Genomic DNA, 21,741 nt, shown 5'->3' with positions numbered 1-21,741 from the left:
TAATGAACTATCATTAGCACTAGAATTCGCCAGGGTGTACTCGCATCATATGTAAATTAAATGAAAAGGGATAACTGAAACATAGACACTTGATGCATTCATTTGGCAGCAAATCATTTACAAATACAGTAAACTACGGTTATAACGAACACGCTTATAACGAACTAACGGATATAACGAACTAACTTTTTACTCCCGACTATATGCGGTAGTTATGCTGTATATATGCTTATAACGAATTACGGTTATAACGAACTACAATTAGTAGTCTCCTTGAGTTCGTTATAACCGTAGTTTACTGTATTTGATGATCAAAGAAAGCGATGATGACTGTGTTGTCATGAATATCCAAGAGATGACTTTTCGCGAACACCTGATGTCATCACTGGTTTTCCGCTATTTTGCCTTTTACGCACAATGGAATCTGTTACGTCGGATAATCGAGACTGGTTATTCTCTGGCTTTGAAGTTTTGTTTGCAAGAAAGGGCACAAAGATATAATGATCCTGATTAGTAGTCTAAGCTTGTCTCTATCTACCACACTTTCAAGGTAACGTTTAGCTCGAAGCCAAGTCACCGGCCTTTGGTTCTGAAGGAGTAGGATTGTTGGGTTCCATAGATCTTTACATCCTGAAGCTGAATATGACGAACTAATCACATTTCGTGACCATACATTAATTCCTGGTCGGATTATACCAATTACATTAATAACAATTTAAACTACAATGTCATAACTGAAAGTTTCATCTGTTGAGTCACAATGTACGATAGTCAATGTCAATAATAAACACAGCTATAAATGCAATCTTGGGCCATACCCTTTGTATAATGCAACGATCTGGCATTTGAAATAGAAAGTTTGGCTCGGTGCATTCTCGCAAAAACAACCTCAGTAGAACAGTAGAACCTGGGGTTCCCCAAGCCCGCGGTTTTATATAACTTGACCAAGTGTTCTTGATTCAAAACATCAGAGAATAATCAGTCTCGATTATCGGTCAAAAAGATTCCATAGCGTGAAAGGCAAAACAGTGAACGTGAATCACAGAAAATCAGTGGCGACATAAGGTGTTCGCGCAAAGGGTAGCACCCGCCACTCACAGTTTCCATAAAAAATGTAAATGTTTATTTGTTGCCTGACAATATTCGTCTTTAAAAGAAAGATTTATTACTTCCATTGTATATCATTAAAGGTCTCGTTAATCTGAATACAAAATGAAATAGAAGAAAAGGCAAATCGAATTGTTAATCGAATTATATATAGCCAATTGGGAAGAATATATTACAATTTCTTTCTGATGGGAATATGAATGATTAACGTCAATGGAGGAAGATTATTTTAAAGTTATACACCGGTACAGAAGAGCACACATACAGGTAAAACGTTTATCGCCTATATTGTCCTGTCAGCGTCGGAAAGCCCGAAGTGATGCAGGTCTCAGACGCTTACCACTTTGGTGAAACCAACCTGCACGGGTGTAGTGCTGACAAATCTAGAAACATAATCGGGGCGAACGGGGATTCGAACCCACGATCATTAGTTTCTGACGTACCCAAGAGACGCACCTCTGCACAGCGAATTGGAGTGGCTTGTATGACTGGGCCACCCGTTCCCCACTAGTACAAGTAGCGTCTATTGTAACCTCTTATGAGTTAGCATTAATGAGCTTATATGGCCGTTGTCCGTGATATATGTTCTCTATAGTACCTACCACAGGACATAACACCTACCACGAACCGCGAGGATCCTGGGTAAAATAGGTCTTCAGGACCCATGCCTGCCGTAAAGGGGACTATGATTGTCGTAAGAGGCGACTAACGGGATCGGGTGGTCAGGCTCGCTGACTTGGTTGATGCATGTTATCGTATCCCAATTGCGTAGATCGATTCTCATGATGTCGATCACTGAATTGTCTGATCTAGACTCGACTATTTACAGAGTAAAACAAAAAACAAACAAACCTACCACATGACGGAAAGGGAACCAGAAAGGCTAATGTCCTTCATTTTCGTACCACCGCAATTCGTTTCAAACCAAATACATAGGGATTCCGGGTTAGAATTATCTCGTATTAACCTATGCTTGTTGCAAGAGGTGACTTAATGGTGGCTTCGTTGATTGCATGTCACAGCATCTCAAATGCCTGGATCGTTGCTGATGGTCGATGGTCGACACGATTATGTAAACACCGAGAGAGAGAGACTGAGAGAGAGAGAGAGAGAGAGAGAGAGAGAGAGAGAGAGAGAGAGAGAGAGAGAGAGAGAGAGAGAGAGAGAGAGAGAGAAAATGTAGTGTGTGTCGTAAGGTCTCTGTAGATAAAAGCACACACATGAATACACAAAGAAAACAAGTAAAGTAAAATTTACGTTACGTGTTGTATCCAAAATATGGAAATCTGAAAAAAATATTTTTCTACTATCTGCGGGTTTTACATTTCTTGAATTATCTGCAATTCGCTGAGCAGTGGTCCAACGCTGTTGAATTACCTGCATGTCCAGATGAGACGATGGGGCATATCTGGTGCTCAGTAACCAAATATTGAACTGTTGATCCATTCTTCACGTTCTTATGTCATTTGATGTTATAAATAAGCCACATTTAGTTTCATCCGCCAAATGTTTAATTCATCCAGGACGACAGATCTTTTAGGCATTTTACTAATGTTGTGTCCAAGGTATGCAAAAAATGTTATTTGTTACGTTTGTGTTATGTTTGTATACGCGAATGAAATGTTAAAAAGAAAAATACATTTTTAAATTTTAGTTTTCAAAAAAAAGAAAGAAAAATACCCATTCATATCATTTTTTATGTGAATATATTTAACATAACTTAACCATGTGAAACACATGGATCATATCCTTTCGGACATCATACCTTTTTCGGACGGCCATGTTTATCGAGAGTACTCCCGCCATAACGAGGGTTGTGGCTTCACACAGACATAGTAAATACTCAGCTTATGGCCGTTTTTTAAAGGTAAAATTGTCTTTTATAAGTGAGTGAGATGTTTTACGGGGATACCTTGTCACTAAACTGTTACGACAAAGTGTAATTGTGTCTGTCAGTACCAATGCCAACATGCTCATTTCGAACGTGTTTATGGAACACACAAGCGACAAAAGATAGAATATATATATACTTCGAATTTGCAAATTTATAGAAATTGGAAACAAATTCTACTTTAAGTATACAATTACGTGACTATAACTGATAACGAAGCATAACATACGTGTAGAGACCTGTAGCGAAACCTTGACTACAACCTGTTAGAGATATGTTCCCTCCAACAACCGGAGCCAGGTATCAGGTTCACGTACGTGTTATACCGCATGTCCCCCTTTAACTGGTCATTTTACTGCCGCCTCACAAATCATTTTAACTTTGCTAGCTTTGATCTTCTTTGCACAACTTCTACAGAGATACTTTATTAACTATCGCAAACGTGCATCGATTATAACTAACTGTACCATTCTTCTTGGTGATCCGGCTCCAATACTGTAGGCCCTCATCGGACCTGTGGCCATTCTTGTCGTCTAGTGGCTAAAGCGTTGCCTCTTCAAGCGAAACACCGGTATCGATTCCCCACATACAAACATGTGTGAAGCCTATTCTTGGTAAACGGATGAATTTGAATGAAGTATTTTAGGCCTGGATCAGAGTTTATGCGTCTTCTACAGGCTTCAAGATCATTCACTTTAATGGCATCTTTCACAACTTTCTTCCAGGAATATGCCATGGGTACTAAAGCTGTTCAGGAATTGCTAAAGATTACATTTAGCCATATTACGTTTAATGTCAGGACCATAACCCAGGGAAGTGGTAAAGCAATAGTAATTGGAGAGGGAGGGCCTAGTACTGAATATTCTTCTCGGAAGGCACGTTATTCTGCTATTGCATAGGTTCCCTAGAAACAGAAGTTTTCAGATTCCAAGGGGGTCCATCCAATTAGGGCATTACAAATATCAGTCCGTGTGCCTCGAGAGAGACCTTGTGCAATTTGTAATGCAGCTCTCTGGGTTCGCGCTAATGATAACAGTTCAGCTCTGCTTAAGCCACATCACAATTCGCATCCCTACAGGGCTCTTGGTACACAGACACTCTTGATGATGTTGTAACTCACCAGAGGGTTCAGTCCTGATCTTAACTGCGATATCGTGGTAGATCTCATCTTTGAGCAGTCATCTAATGGCCGTTACCAGGAGTTGTATTCCGAGTCAAGTAAAATTCCAACATGATTAATTTAGGGATTATTTTACCATACAACGTTATATTGATGTAAACAGCACTTGATGGGGCAAAGGTCAATAATCGGAGGAGAAAATTAAACCTCCATTGCCCACTGTATGTTTCACAAATAGACACCATTTTTGAAGATGGCACTGGTGACGTATTATTTCAACTTCTTTGTCAATGTCCACTTTGAACTCATCATTAAGATGTGGTTCAGATTTTTCAATAAAAACATCTTTGAGATGGTCTGCAAGGGCATTACATGTCTGTTTTGGGTGTCAGACCTGTTTGACTTTAATAGTCAAACATGAGATCTTCTGGTCAATGTCATTTATCTCGTCAAGCTTGTTTAACTCTTCATCCTCAAACTTCAGGACTGCAGTCTTGAGTGCGGTCCTGAAGGATTCTTTCGTTTCCCTATATTGTTTGAACTCATCTTGATCCATTCTCCTTTGGCGTCCATTCTTAATCCATATATCTCTGCGCATCATTATAGCATGGTGATGTTCTCTCACTGCACCTTTGGAGGTTGGAGACGCTACTGGTGTAATCCTTTAGCGTGCCATCCCTTATGACCTTTTTCCCACGGCGGTTTGGAGAAGTGAGTTTGAATCTTCTTCAATGATAATGTTAATCAAGGAGCATATTACTGGGTCATGATCAGAGATATTATAGGGATTATCTCCCTTCACTTGCACAAATGTCGTCAGTTCAGATAACTCCTCTGAAATCAGAATATAATCAATTAGTCCACCGTGAGAGCCATGGCTTGACGATAATGTCAACCGGCCAAAATTAAGCATCTTCAAGCCTTTCTTTATCTCGCATCAGGACATGTACTTGTGCTGATGCAAATCTTCTCTCTGGGCGGTTGAGGAATCTCAAAAACGTTATATCAACTTGTCTTCGTTCCAAATATTGTTTCAAAGAGTCTACTGTATTGGATTTGTTAATGCCACCTATATAGAGGTGTGATGTCCTCACCCTTGGAGGAGCGGCACAGAACTCCCGTGGAAAATCACGTGTTCCTACATATTGATCTCTACCTACTATGGTTTTGATGAACGATGATGTGTCCTTTGTCTTTGATAATAAAGGCCCAGCTTGTGCAGGTAGGGCCGGAAAAGGTCCTGATGGCGTCTTAGTTCTGCCTGGTATTGATTGTAGGCGCTCACTGTATGTTGGGATATGCACATGTCCTGAGACTACCACGGGTCACAGGCTGTGTCTGTATATTGTTGCATTCCTGATTATTCATTCCAGGTGTAGGTGACACTGTTGGCTGTGCTGTGGTTTCAATCAGAGTAACGTCGTCTGTCTTCTTCTTAACAGCAAAGTCACGATATGGCTGAAATATTGCCGATGTGACGTTAAACTTTAACTCACTCACTCACTCTTAACAGCAATATCCTGGTTAGATTGTACCACTTTGTCAACCCTTTCTTTTTTAGTCATATACTTATGGTTTTCAATGGCCACGAGTTTCTTCTTAAACTCGTCCATACTGTGTTTCGTTGATCTGTAAAACTTGTCAACTTCAGATAAATCGTTCTCCAGTGAGTTCATTCCATTTGTCAGCAATGTAACTTTAGACTTGAAGTTTGCAAAACCCAGGTGTTGGTGAAAAGGTGAGCGTATCCTACCTCACCGGTTGCACCCGTCACAAATATGTAATGACAACCAAAAGGGTCCATCAATGTACCTTGCTCGAGCTGGTTCGATGAAAGAATCATTCATGCTTTTCGCGCATCAAATATCGCTGTACTCTGCGCCTTCAAAGCACCCAGCCACCAAGGCTTCCACATAAATGAACAACTGGTAGTCTTGATCACGTACTTTGCGTTATACTAGTGTTAAGGCTCGGTGGATGAGTGGGTTAGACCATTGACCTTGTGTGCTGGCGATTAAAGCACTGTCGGAAATGCTAGAAAAATGCTTTTTGCCCCTTTAACAAGGATAGAATTTTTCACTAACTGTTGCTATTGAAATATCGAATAACTACCCATCGACCTACCTGTGGTTTGAAGTATTTCGATCACAAGGAGTCCTTTCGAAATTTTTACATGAGAAAAATTCGAACGAAAACAGTGAGTTCGGATTTATTCTAAGTCCAATGATGGCAGTCTGAAACGGACTATAGAAATATGCGCATGTGACTCCGTTATAATGATAATAATGTAGTGCGTGTGCGTGCGTGCGTGTGTGTGCGTGCGTGCGTGCGTGTGTGTGTGTGTGTGTGTGTGTGTGATATTAGACAGCTTTTATACAGGGTGACATAGTGTACATGCTTTATGAGTAGAAGGTACCTCCGATGACCGAGTAGTTTTTAGGGGAAATATTCCATCCTGTCAATGAGGTCACATTATCTCGGCACCATTTATAACTATCACAGTCAGCGCTTTCAGATCATTTACCTTGATGAATCATTCCACTGACTGCATGTGGCTATCGGCATATGGACAAATCCGGTTTCATAGCTTGTAACTATTCCATCATTTATCCAAGCAAATATAATCCAGTAATATCCTAAATTGCTCCCCCCATCAACGCACATGTCAATTCAGCAATATTTTGAGACCTCCCCAAACTCGGATATGATTTGAACCTGTGAGAATGCACGGGCCGGTGTGAGATCATCACCTCGGGACAGGTGTTAGGTAATTTACTCAGGTGATAGGCCGTTTCATACATGCATGACAATACACGAATATTTTCCAATTTTATCATCATTTTACCTTTCAAGTACATTTCAAGGGTAACCACAGTGTCAGTTAGGATAGGCTAGATTAGGTCAATTTGCGTTACTTTGCTATTTTTGCTATTTTCATAGCCATATGACCCGTATTGATAAAATAACACCAGAAATGTATTTTTCTAGCATTTCCGACAGTACTTTAGGTGACATACGCTTGCAATGTGGGTTCGAATCCCGGATGGAACTCAACCCAATACATTTAAGCATCTGTACTTAACGAAGAAAGTGTTATCCCAAACATAACATTTTGTTACATTGAACAACATTGTGTCGAACCAAATGTTTGCAATTACATAAGACAATTCGTTACACACAAACAATAGCATGTTTGGGTATTATTTAAAATTACAAATGTTTGTAATTACATAAGACAATTCGTTACACACAAACAATAGCGTGTTTGGTTTTTATTTGAAATTACAAAGGTTTGTAAATATTGTCATTTGGAACCACATGTGTTCTAGTAAACGGAGATTCGACACATTCAGTTCTGCCTACACAAGGTCAAATAATGACACAATTGAATGATACCAAGTGTTCACAAAAAGGGTAAGCCTCCGGCTCGTGGTATAAAACTAACGATTGACGCATAAAACCGTAAAGCCCAACGAGGGACGCATTAAACCACATGTACCCCGAGTCCGGCTCGTGGTATAAAACTAACGACTGACGCATACAGCCATAAATCCCAACGAGGGACGCATTAAACCACATGTACCCCGAGTCCGGCTCGTGGTATAAAACTAACGACTGACGCATACAGCCATAAATCCCAACGAGGGATGCATTACACTACATGTACCCCGAGTTCGGCTCGTGATATAAAACCTCACGAAGGACACACGATTCTGCTACAACATATATTTTTCGTGCTGGGGACAAACATACTGACGTGTAAAGTTGTGACATTACATGTCAGTGTTCTCGGTAACTGATTTCTAGAGCATCAACATCTGTCATTAAAATGTTCCCTATAAACATTCGACAAACATCTCTATGTATATTATAAATCCAAATTACTGCTGTTGTGATTTACATTTTTGTATTCCAAACAAACAGTAACGTTTCCATGAAATACCTAAAATAAATAATAAACCCCAATTAATTCATCTACTTTCAGATTTGATTAAATGATGATACACCATCTCATTTTAATGAAACCCAACAATGGCTGCCTCACTGACAGTGGCATTGCATTTTACGTTTTATCTAACAAACGATGAAATCAATTTATCCATTAGTGAATGTTAGACTTATTTCTGGCTGCTTTGTTAAGCTATAACAGTATTCACCTTCCAGTAAACGAGTTGCATTAACAAGGACAGAAAAACCCCATCCCTGTTGAAGTCATGAAAACAACTATTTTTGCAACGCGTCAGGGCAGATATTAACTCTTTACAAGTTGTTATTTTGAATATATCTTTTTGAGATTTATTTCAATAATATCCCCAAAACTACTAATATTGACGAACGATATTTCAGTTCTAAGGTGTGAAAGCATGGCACTAGGTTTTCCAGGAAGACAGGTCACACATGTATTCTCCGAAACCAATAATGTGAATGATTAAGTTTGTTTCGAAATGATTGTATATAATAAACCAACTTCTATCATTGTGTCTTCAGTTGAAAGGTGTTTTCGTAAAGTAATTGTGGTTCCAACGACTATCAGCACTGCTGGAGTGAAAGAGATTCCTTTATCTTAATCCCAGACATCAATTACGGTACATATGGAAACACACGCATTCATTACAATCAAATATGCATAGCTATTACATTACTTCACTACGAACGCGTTAAGGATTTAAAGTACATGCTATAAACAATCACGGGCGTGTTAATGCACGAACATCAATACAATTAGACTTTGACTGCCATCACTACTGTTTTAAACGTAAGCGCTCATAATTTTGCTTCATTCTTCTATGGCACAGTCACTTTCGTCAGTATTTACCCAGCCTCGCCATGATTTTAACCATGCCATGAGGTATTGACATTAGAAATGTCAGGACTTGACATGCTGTTAGTGGGATGGTGATTTATATAAATACTTTATCTCGGTTGTCTAATCAAGGTGACACATTGGCGTTGGCCGGTAGAGAGGACGAGCGCAGAGGAAAAAGGTGAGATCCAGTATGTATGTATGTATGTATGTATGTATGCGTGTGTGTGTGTGTGTGTGTGTGTGTGTGTGTGTGTGTGTGTGTGTGTGTGTGTGTGTGTGTGTGTGTGTGTGTGTGTGTGTGTGTGTGTGTTTGTGTGTGTGTGTGTGTGTGTGTGTGTGTATGATGTATGGATGGATGGATGGATGGATGGATGGATGGTTGGATGGATGAATGGATGTGTGTGCGTTATGGATCTATGGATCTATACACATTCACAAAAGTTAACCGCCACCCACCACATTTGTGAGCTGTTACTTTTGGCACCTAAAGATGACTATAATAACGAGATGTACGATTGTTATAAGCCGTATATGTAAACCTCATGTGATGCAAAAGTTGTCCCAAAGCAGGTTTATCTTGTGTTCCAAAAGAATATGAGCAGAAAGGAATTTTACCGAAGGCCAGAAATTGAAGGATTAGAAAACATTGAAAAACTTTTTTTGTCATGTAACTGTCATGATATCAGCAGACCAGATCAGGTGTCACATAGACACCCTAGGGAGTGCAGAGTCTATTGCACAACAGAAACGCCAGTAACGTGTGTATGATGCACGGACATTGACCACAGCTTCAACCGTACGCCTCATACTCATTACAAGTCGTTGAATGCTTCTCTGAGGCAAACGGATCCATTCTTCATGAAGTGCCGCTTCAAGTCCAGCGAGATTTTGAACTGGGGGATCAAGATGTCTGATTTTCCGGCCAAGAATGTCCCAGAGATGCTCAATCGGATTAAGATCCGGACTACAAGCCGGCCAAGGAAGAGTGGCAATAGCTTCTCGACGCAAATAAGCCCAAACTGCCCGAGATCTGTGTGGTCTAGCATTGTCGTCCATGTACACAGGTCTTGTCTGAAGAGGATGGTTGTCAAAAAGAGGGACTACCACTGGAGGAAGAACGGCATCTTGGTATCGTGGGCCATTCAGGTTTCCACGAATTGTCACCAGCGGAAGTTTGCAGCCGAAGGAAACACAACCCCATATCAAGGTAGACCCCCCGCAACATGCTAAAGTCTTCTGGATGTTCCTTGGTGCAAAACGAGTGTTACGTTGCCTCCAAACACGTATTCGACCATCAACAGTTCGTAGGAGCATTCGACACTCGTCAGACCAATGGATCCTTCTCCAGTTGGCCAAGTTCCATCGACTACGGGCACGACACCATATCAGACGATTCCGCATGTGCCTCTCAGTCAGTTGAGGACGTTTTACTGGTCTTCTGGCGTTATAACCAGCCGCTCTGAGGCGACGCCTTACGGTCATCGTCGAGAGTCTCTGATGGGTAATCCACTGCAGTCTTAAATCTGTTGAAGTGGCAAATGGATTTCGTCTGACTATCCTGAAAAGACGTCTATCCTCTCTGTTAGAGGTCTTTGTTGGCCTACCAGACCTATGCCTGTCATTGACATCATTGGTTTGACCATGTTTGACAATCAAACGAGTGATAACACTGTGATGACGACCCATTTGTCTTGCAATGGCCCTGCATGACATGCCAGCATTTTTCATGCCTATCACTTGCCATCTTTCAGCGTTCGTTAACTTTCTCCTCACCTTGGCTGATTTTCAACCTCTAATGGAAGGGGAATCTCACACAGGAGCAAAATGCAACCACGTGTCTGAAACCTGAATTTCACTTTTTATAGGGTAGGAGAACTGCAGCAACACGTAAAGCACGCTTTCCTTGTGGTATCTGGACAAATTTGTGTTCATGAAACTATGGAAGCCTAATTCAGTCACACATCATCATATTTCGTATTTCTGATTCCCACACGTGAAATCAAGAGGCTATGAATGTGGTTGCGCTTAACTTTTGTGCATGTGTATATTAAATATAAGATATTATATAATGATACGTGAGATGAATTATGTGTGTGTGTGTGTGTGTGTGTGTGTATATATACCATATATATATATATATATATATATATATATATATATATATATATATATATATATATATATATATATATATATATATATATATTATAGTCCAGATATTGCGTACTAGTGTTTGATATTGATAAAAAACCGTCAGTACACTGTAAAATAATGTTTAGAATGTAAACATACCATACGTTTTTAGATATGACTATGTTCAGGAATGTGTTTTAATCCTTAACGGAATACACATTTGATGTGTTCTTTCTAAACACGTTTAATATGTCAACACATGGAATGAGCTGTATTTGTATTTCTTACTTAAATGGGTGCACTGCTGGCCCAGTCGTCTAAGGTACCGCAGTTATCTTGGGCACGCAGAAACCTATTTATGTAGGTTCTGATTCCGATACGACCCGATTATATGTTTCTAGGTTTGTCAGCACCATACCCGTGCGCGTGGGTTTCACCGAAGTGGTAAACGTCATCACTTCGGGCTTTCCTCCCACATTAAGCTGACACGCCGTGACATAACTGGAATATTGTTAAAAAGCGGCGTTAAAGCCAATTCACTCACTCATCAAAGAGGTAAACGTCAGAGACCTGCATAACTTTCCTCCATCATTAAGCTTACACGCCGTAACATAACTGGAATACTGTCCAGAGTGGCGTTAAACCCACCTCACTCACTCTCCAGCTCAAACTTATTTGATCTTTTCCTATTGTAGGATTAACAGCGACAAAGATGGGATTTCATCTTACTTATGTCTTTTCTCAATTGGTTTTTATAACCCAAATAGCAGCTCCTTCCTCTGTGAATGAAGTGTCTTTTAACAGCGTTCTTAAAACGACTACTGACACGCCCCTTCTCCACTGCAATGTATTCTGCAACGGTACAACAGTGACGAAGTTAGTAAACCGTGAATGTTCGCCATCAATTCCAATCTGCAAAACATGTCGTTGTGATGCTGACTGTAAAGAATATGGCGACTGTTGTCCAGACGAAAGGTTGAATGTGACGATGGAAAGGGAAAACAGGCATGTTTGTGTCAGTGGAACAAATAAAACATATGTCTTCACTGGTCCCCATACTGGATACTACATAATAACCACATGTCCGGAAGAGTCCAATCTCGAAATGCCGTCTGCTTCTCAGATATCAGCAGACGACCTCACTCCAGTGACTTCGATCACAACAAATATCACGTACTTGAATGAAGGAATCGCCAGATGTCATGACGATCGGATCCTCACCAGATGGAATAAAGAGAAAATATGTCACAAGAAGGGAATCTGGCCTCTTCTTCAAGACAACGACATCTCAGGTGGTTGCTTGACTGTTATTCATCCCCCACCTGATCCACGAGTAAGACCGTGTGACACACATTTCGCTGATCAACAGTACATAGACTCGTGTAACAAGACAGGGTTATGGGATGTATCCTTCTCTGACATAACCGAGGAACAATGTAGGCTTGGAATCTATTACCCAGTCGCTTGGAAAACGTATGTGTTCAAGAATATCTTCTGCTACAAGTGCAATGGACTGTCAACTGGCAAAAATGAATGCCAATTTCCAGGAGCAATAGGCGGTGGATCGATAATCGATCTCATTTGCACAACCTGTGGCAGACCAGCCTGTAAAGAAGATGAGTGGTATGACGAATTCAAGGTGAGTGATTTTTCATTCGACAGAACCCTTTCCACAATCATAAAAAAGTCCTATTCGATTCCGACTATATCATGGGCATGTTTTCACAAACCACTAGCAAATATTCGCGAAAAGGTAAGCTTATCCTGACCCATCGGTTGGCACAATCACAAACACATACTAATGCACGTCAATTATTCACCTGATAAATACACGGGAATATGTTTCAGGTCATGTCTACCATAATAAGTCTTCATTGTAAAAAAATGTTTAGAATTTAAACATACCGTACGTTTTTAGATGTTTAGCCTAAGTAAATCTGTTGCTGATCTAGCCCTATTACTGACTCCAAAGTGTTCTTTAAGTTATTTGATTGTCAGATTAGTATCGTTCTTTTGTACGCATCTGAAATTTAGGGGATCAATAGATTTTAGAGTATAGAGAAAATCCACTTAGTGGCTTGTAAAAACTTCTTACAAATAGGACCACGAACACCTAATGCTATACTTTATCCAATGTATATCAACTCACTTGTTCGTTCTGGTGTAAAATGTTATGAATGTATGAGAACCGCCTACCCCAAAAGCGTACAGTTTGTTACTTTATTTGGATAATGTAGGGTATAAAAACTGGGCTTCAAATATTAGATATCTACTATTTTCTCATGGTTTTGGTTTTGTTTGGCAGTCACAAACAGTTGGAGATAAAAATAAAAATATTTAATAAGAATTTTGAAGGATTGCGCTATTACTATATTTCAGCAAAATTGGATATCTACTGTTAATAACAGTTAAATATATAACCGTTATGGAGAATATAAAAAATATGTTAAAACCAGAAAAGTATGTTTGTGTAATTAGCGATTTAAAGCTTCGAAATATTTTAGTGAAGTTGCATGACTATTACGTTTGAGAAATAATGAAGGTAGGTGGCAAAAAATAGATATATGCATGAGAAACTGTCTTTTATGTGATCGAGGTATAGAGGACGAATATCATTTTCTACTTGTATGTGCTACTCTTGATGCTATTAGAATTCAATATCTACCAAAGCCTTGCATAACTAATGTAAATATGCATACATTTAAAAAGATAATTGCCACAAATGATACAGAACAAATAAAATCACTATGCACTATGCACTATCACTTAAACAATGTTTAAAATTATGTATATTGCCTCTACCATACTAGTAAAGTGTTATTTGTTTATGGGCCTATGACATTCATACTGAATATAGTATTGACTGAATTTGTTTGAAAACTTTACTGAGTGAGTGAGTGAGTATGGTTCTGCGCCGCTTTTAGCAATATTCTAGCAATATCACGGCGGGGGACACCAGAAATGGGCTACACAAATTGTACCCAATTCGGGAATCGAAACCGGGTCTTCGGCGTGACGAGCTAACGCTTTAACCACAAGGCTACCCGACCACCCCGAATACTTTACTGAGGCCATGAATGTTGAATATAACTCTTATGGAACAAGTGTCGTATGACGCTCTTCGAAATCCCCGTATAAAGAGCATGCTCTATGTACCTAAACACTTGTATGTCACAAAAGACCGGAGCTGCTGAAATATTGCAAGACATGAAAATAATATTGAATTTTGTAATGCAGTTTTGTGGATACATTCATTACATTCTGTATGTCATATATGAAACATATAATACAATATATCTAAATATGAAACAGATGAAGCGGTTTCACTTGTCTCTTATAATTTTAGCTTAGGTTTATCAACTGACCAGCATACGCGGGGACATTGAAGCATACACATCAAAATAAGGAATTGCATCGGATATAATGTTGGCTATATTAAATCTCACCCGCCGGTTTATCTGACCCAATTAATATAATATATACTCACATGCAAGAGAAACGCAAGTGTTTTAAGCAAATAGGTAACAAACACGGAACCATAAATTGATACGAGTTTTAGCATGTAGTGAAGCCTGATGGTGTGATCAAAATTGTTGGTTGCATTTTGGAAGCCCCGAGTAAAAACGCAACATAAAAAACGAATAGCCCAAACGCACCATTTCAATGAATATGTGGGTATCATGCACCCATTTCTCGCGAAATCGAAAATGCACGAACTGTAGTGGGTATAAAACTGTGGCTAGTTCTTGGACCTACCACTCCTTGGTCAACAATGCCACGCCTAACTCAAATTCAGAGTAACCAGGCTATCGGACGTTTGGAAGCTGGAGAGTCTGTCCAAGATGTTGCCAGTCATTTCAACGTTAACATAACCACAATTTACCGTCTCCTGCATCGATACAGTGCTACACAGACCACAGATGACCTTCCTCGGAGCGGTCGTCCAAGGGTCACCACACCTCGACAAGATCGGCAGATTACCCGTCAACACCAGCGACATCCGTTCCTAACTGCAAGTGAAAGTGCTCGACAGACCATAGGAACACATAATCGACACATTAGCCGGGACACTGTGATCCGACGTCTCAGTTCCAAAAACCTGTCCTCCAACCACGGCATCGACAAGCACGACTTCAGTGGGCACAGGGTCATCACAATTGGCGTCATCGTGAGTGGAGGCGTGTCGTCTTCTCTGATGAAAGTCGCTTTTGTGTCTCCCATGCAGACGGAAGAGTCGGAATTTGGCGGCGTCGAGGTAATCGTTTCGCTGACAGAAACGTTGTGAAAAGGGATCCATGGGGTGGACCTTGCGTCATGATGTGGGCGGGGATTGGACTTAATGCGAGACTTTGACCCATGTGCTTTCTGAATGTTGGTCAAGGTCAGGGACACGGCGTCACTGCTCAGCGGTATATCGACCAAGTGATCAGACCCCACGTTGTTCCATTTTTTTGCACAACACCAACAACACATTTTACAGCAGGACAACGCTCGTCCACATGTTGCCAGAGCTACCATGGCCTTTCTGCAACAACACAACATCCGTGTTCTACCGTGGCCTGCCCTCAGCACTGATCTGAACCCAATCGAACACTTGTAGGATGAGGTTCAAAGGCGTCTGCACAATGTGCGCGCAGTCCCTACAACTGCCAATGAACTACGCACAGCTGCTCTGGATGTGTGCAGGAGGATCCCTAGGGCCTTCACAAATCGTCTTATTCACTCATCGTACAGGAGATGTGTGGCAGTGATCAATGCTAATGGTGGTCACACCAGGTATTGGCTGACATTTTGGGTATTGACCCGAAACTGTGTAAGCCCTTAACATTTGAAAAAACCAATCATGTCATCTGCCTTTTAATCCAGTCAAATTTTAGTCAATCTTGCCCTATTAGTATTTCTTGTCTTTACTGTTGAAAATAAATAACATGTTTTCTGCATACTCGACTTGCGTTTCTTTTCCGTGTGAGTTTATATTGTGACATCATTAAGTTTCATCACATGGCATATTCATAAACGAACGGTTTTGAATTATACAACAGGTACGTTCGCGTCCACAAAAATGCCAACTGCTTAATGGACAATTGAATAGCAGGATACGTTAATTGTTCATGGATTACTAGTACTAGTAAATCCAACTTCTTTCAGTGGCATTTAGAAGTTGGCGTGATGAAGTAAGACGAGAATTAGTTCGACGTTTCGGTGTAGATCCCAACACCTTTATCAAGCAAGTGATGGATAGTGCTAAACAACATAGATATATATACTTATTAACATAGATGATAGAGATGATGGAAGCCAGTGGATTAATTGGATGGACATAGGGATTTAGCAATTAGGTGATGGTAAGCAGGCGGGATGTAATAGCCTTGGTCTCTGTTTATTGCTTGCTGGATCCTTTTGATGCTAACTGACGTCCAAAAGAAACTTTACCAGAGTTTTAAATCACTCTTGCTCAAAAACAACACAACATACATCCATGATGTAAAGTGTACCGAGGAGATCAATATATCAACATAATCAACACTGAAAATGACAATCATACCACCAAATGCCTCAATATACGCAAAAACTCTTCGACGCACAGAAAAAGTCAGTCGTCTGATGAGGTCACGTGGTATTTGACGCCATTATTCTTGGAGGGCCAAGATCAATTCTTGCCGGTTGGCTGGAAAGTGTGGTCGTTGTCGAACATGACGATCCATCAAGTCTCAGAGGTGTTCTATGGGGGAACGTGCAGGCCACGGCAGGACGTTGACGTTGTTGGCTGCGAGGAACTTAGTGACAATTCTGGCTGTATGGGCTCTAGCGTTGTCATGCTGATGAATGACACCACGTGGCTGCTGTTGGAGAAATGGTATGACAACTGGACGAAGAATGTTATCCATGTTACGCTGAGCTGTCAAGTTTCCGTCAACGATGACCAGCGGTGTCCTCCTGTCCACAGATCCCTCCCCACACCATGACACTCCCTCCACCATATGGTACGACCTCCTGCACGCAACAAGCCGCCGTTCGTTCAACCGGCGGTAAACACGTTGTCTTCCATCAGCCCTAAACATACAGAATCGACTTTCGTCAGTGAAGACAACCCTCTGCCAGTCACGTCGTTGCCAACGTTGTACAGTCCGGGCAAGTACCGGTCTCCATGGGGCGTGGTCACCCTGGGTCTGCCCGTTCTTGGCCTGTCAGCGGTCCGCCCTGTCTGTCTGTAACGTTGCATCAAGTTGGTAACGGCAACACAGGTACAACCGAAGGTTCGTGCAATATGGGCGTGGGTGGCTCCCATCTGTACCATACACAAGGCTCGTTCACGTTGTTCGACTGTGAGTCGTGGCATTTCTTTTGTGTTTTTTTTTTTTAATCACTGTGGATGTCTGACTTGCCGCTGCAATCGTTTTATACCCTTACCTGCACGTGCATTTGCAGTTGTCCGTGGTGCACGTGTTTTTCACTTTTTCGCGTGTTTTCTCTCAAACATGTAACAGACGATTAACATTTTTTGCATACACTATTGTTGTATTTAGGTTATGTGTTTTAGATAGACTTCATCGAAAAAGAATTATACTTTGTCTGAAATTTATATTTTCGGTTGGTAAAGTTTCTTTTAGACGTCAGTTTAGATGGCTTCTAGGAGTTTCCTGATTTTGTAGTCTGATTGATCGTTGGCCAGGGTCTTGATGTTGTTCCACTGGATGTTGTGGTGGGGTTGGGTTTGGGTGTGGTCGGAGATGGCTGATTTTGAGTCATTTTTTTTGTACTGAGGTCTTGTGTTCTTTTATTCTAATGGGTAGGGGCCTGGAGGTTTCTCCTACATAGGAGACGCCACAGTCACATTGTATGTGATATACGGCACCAGCAGGGTCTTCTTTCTTTGATGTAGGGGGCTTGCCTTTGACCCTGAGGATGCCTGAGGAGATTGTCCTGCCTCTCTGGAATACTGTATCAATGCTGGCCAACAATCAATCAGACTACAAAATCAGGAAACTCCTAGAAGCCATCTACATCAAAAGGATCCAGCCAGCAATGAGACCAAGGCTATAACATCCCGCCTGCTTACCATCACCTAATTGCTAAATCCCAATGTTTATCCAATTAATCCACTGGCTTCCATCATCTCAGTCTGCTTGTTGACTCTGTGTTCATTAGTCATCCACTGGCTTCCAATTATCTGAATCAGCTCTCTGTGTCCATCAATCATTTACAGTATAAAATGTGATGTTAATAAGTATATATATCTATGTTGTTTCGCACTATTCATCACTTGCTTGATAAAGATGTTGAGATCTACACCGAAACGTCGCACTAATTGTAATAAAGAAGTTGTTCATCCATAGAACTCGTCTTACTTTAGTAAATGCAAGTAATGACTCTCGGCTGGTGGTCAAATGAAATAGTTGCAGTAGCCAGTGTATGAAAATACGATGTCTGAAAAAACCTTACCGGCCATTTAAATTTGGGTTCCCTTAAATATGTTTTTATTAAAATTTCAAATATTCTACAATTTTAAAGAACGATATATGAAAATGGGCACTTGTAGGTATGTTTTGGTGCAATTGATTATTGAAACATTTCCTTATTATAATGAACGCGTGTCATGAAAAGGGCCCTTTCGAGCTGCACAAGATCTCACCGTTATTAGCTACTTACCACAAATTACACATTGATGAATATCAGTGGGTAAACTGTTGGTACCAGTTATAAATCTAAATTTGTAAAAGAAGTCAATACATTTCACTTAAACAAATACTTACTATACATCTATTTTAGCATGTTTTGTTCTCATAAACGGTTTTTCAAAGATTGGAAGGAACAAAATAATTTCGTCAATAAACGTAATTTACAGCATCTATCTATCTCCTGAAATTAAATCTTATAATTTTTTTCAGAACGAGTGCCGTGCCATGTACTGTCGCTCGGGGTACCGTCTGAAGGGTGAAAAATGTCAATTAACAGCTGTCGGACTCTCCAGAGTTGAGTACACGATTGCGGTCCTCTTTCGACCAACGGAAAAAAATACATCCGACCCAAGGCTGATGGACTGGAATTTCACAGAGCTATTGGTTCTCCGTAACATACCATTAGTTGCCGAGAAGTACAATCTGACCTATTATATGTTTTCTGTTGAAAAGCCTGTGTACACTGACATTGCCAATAGTGCCAGATTTGTCAATGTGCCATCCTTTGGACTGACATTGACGTTCAGGACAAACCAAACCTGTTGTCGGGATACATTTGAAGAAACTATAGTTGCGTTATTGGAGGATAATTGGTCGATGGAGTATAATGGTTCGGAGTTTCAGTTCACGCCGTCTAAGGATGATTTTTATACTTATTCAAAGAGACAGTTATACAAGATGCATCCTCCCTACACTAATCCACAGAAAGCCGAGATGTTGGACAGCCTTCCGTCGGAGTATGTGGAAACGCCCGAAGATTATGTTTACTATCCTTCTGTTTTGCCACATTGTTCGTATGTGTACCTCTCCGTGAATGAATTTAACTGGAACACTGATGCGTCTATCACTCTTCAGTATGTGGGTATAACAATACAGTTCGATAAATTCATTAAAATGGACGAACAAAATTTAATAATTATATGCGTGGACACGATGAAAGAGTTGTATTCAAACTACCAAGATCCAGTCAAACTGGCTGAACATATTTTATCACTAGTCTTCTCCATTCTGTCCTTAATCTGTTTGGCCTTGACCTTCATCACCTACTGCACATTCCCTTCCCTTCTCACCCTGCCCACGAAGAATACGATGTGTCTGGTGGGGTTTCTCTTCTTGGCTCAGTTGCTGCTTCTGTTTAAAGATGTTGCCATCCGAGATGAAACTGCTTGCAAAATAATTGGAGTTCTCATACATTACTTGTGGCTCACAGTTATATTTTGGATGAACGTCTGTTCCTATCACATGTTCCATGTCTTCGTAGTCGATTCTGCAAAACCGATCGGTACCCAAAGTCATCGTAGTCGTCTTCTGAAATACTCCCTCTATGCCAATGGATTGTCTCTGATCATTGTTCTCATTACCATATTTTCAAATCTCGGCGTTTCTTCAGGAAGCCATATCGGCTATGGTGTAACCATGTGCTACCTGAATACGTCATTTCTTGTAGCTGTTGCTCTTGTGGCTCCTCTAGGTGTCGTACTCATCTTGAACATCAGTTTCTTCAGCGTCAGTGTGTGGACGATGGCCAAGATCAACAAAATGAGCGCAAGTATTGGGGCTGAGAAGCGTCAGGTGCACATCTACATTAAATTATCCACACTGACAGGGATCTTTTGGATCCTGGCAGTCCTCGGTGACGTTCTCCAGCAGCAAGTCCTCATTTTCATCTCCATCGTCCTGAACGCCGGTCAAGGGACCTTCATCTTCATCTCCTATGTTGCAAATAAAAGGGTTCTTCAACTGTGGAGAGACAAAATTAACAAATACATCCCAACTGCCGACAGTCAATCTCCTAATCAAACGAGGAATACTCATTTTTGAACAATAAGGCGAAATGCCCGTTATTGCAACTGATTGAGAATGAAGGAATGAAAGAAAACCTGAAGAAGCATCCGAAAAGAGATTAAATTAATTCAAAGGGAAATGTTGAAACATAGTGTTACAATCCAAACTTGGCTAATGACATGAACAAAACCTTCTGAAACACGGAGATAGGAATTGAGTTCATAAAATACGTGGTTCGTTATACCCGATCTCGTATCGTGACATTGACATTCGTAGTGCATATCCTTGCGTCATCAGTTTTCGCTCTGATAAGACACACGTGCTCATAAAGTACAAACGCATATTAGAACAGTTATTATATGGTACGTACTTGTTAATATGGTCAATGTTCTTATTCAAATGTTTAATGAGAAAGTACATGATGCGAAAGTATCGATCGCTTCCGAAGTTCCGAGTGCGGACATGACACTTTGGAATGACGTCATATGCTTTCGCTCGCCTCATTGGCTGGCTATTTACGTCCACTGAGCCTCACACAAGCTTGTCATATGCACAGTGAGGGAATCCCCATCACAAAACGACATCAATCAAGTTAACTCCGGGTGAAAAAAGTGTCCACATTTAAATAATTGAATCATTACACAAAATATTTACACAATTACAATGCACATCACTCCTCTGGCTCATCGTGACAGGGACACCAAAACTATGCATTTCGTCTCACACATCTGACAGTCGTGCAATAGATCAGATGCGTCCAATGTGAACATTGGGGTGGTGCATTGTGCCCATTTAGAAAATATGAGCGATGTACATTGTCGTACCTCTTCTGGTTGCCATTTTTTGCAGTTGCATCAAAGTGCACTCACATCATTATATGATTCTTCTGTATCTATCAAGTCTGCATCAAGGACTGCCGTGCTAATGACACCAGAAGTTCCCGGAGTCGGTAAAGTGGGCGGGATATTCCTTCGAACAGTAGAAGTCGTAAACTTTCTGGACTTATATGTACATGTCACTGGTGTTGATTTAATATTTTGGCTTTCTCTCAATGTGCCACTATCTTGGCCAAGATATTGTCCTCCGTTATAGCTTTTCCTTCAACAACCGAACTCAGGACCTTTTTGTTGTGGGCTTAGGATCTGTTGTCAGAACGTGTTCAGCGTTTCTGTAGACACCTGGTACACCTGGTGGTACTGACGTCGACGTTGTCACCTGA

General features: G+C 40.7%; 1 protein-coding gene across 1 annotated transcript; it reads left to right on the top strand.

The window, feature by feature from the left end:
- Positions 1-11,770: 11,770 nt before the first annotated feature.
- On the top strand, positions 11,771-20,558 carry LOC139467482 (uncharacterized). The gene is made up of 2 exons (XM_071249028.1): positions 11,771-12,697; positions 18,948-20,558. The coding sequence occupies exons 1-2, from the start codon at positions 11,771-11,773 to the stop codon at positions 20,556-20,558; spliced, it is 2,538 nt and encodes an 845-aa protein (XP_071105129.1).
- The last annotated feature ends 1,183 nt before the right edge of the window (positions 20,559-21,741 follow it).

Source organism: Haliotis cracherodii, unplaced genomic scaffold (assembly GCF_022045235.1).
Source record: "Haliotis cracherodii isolate W230 unplaced genomic scaffold, xgHalCrac1.p SCAF_2, whole genome shotgun sequence".
Taxonomy (NCBI): domain Eukaryota; kingdom Metazoa; phylum Mollusca; class Gastropoda; order Lepetellida; family Haliotidae; genus Haliotis; species Haliotis cracherodii.
This window is presented reverse-complemented; position numbering and strand designations above follow the sequence as displayed.

Coding starts and splice junctions, on each gene's coding strand:
- LOC139467482 (XM_071249028.1), top strand. CDS start 11,771: ATGGGATTTCATCTTACTTATGTCTTTTCTCAATTGGTTTTTATAACC. Junction 12,698..18,947: donor AGTGGTATGACGAATTCAAG/GTGAGTGATTTT, acceptor AATTTTTTTCAG/AACGAGTGCCGTGCCATGTA.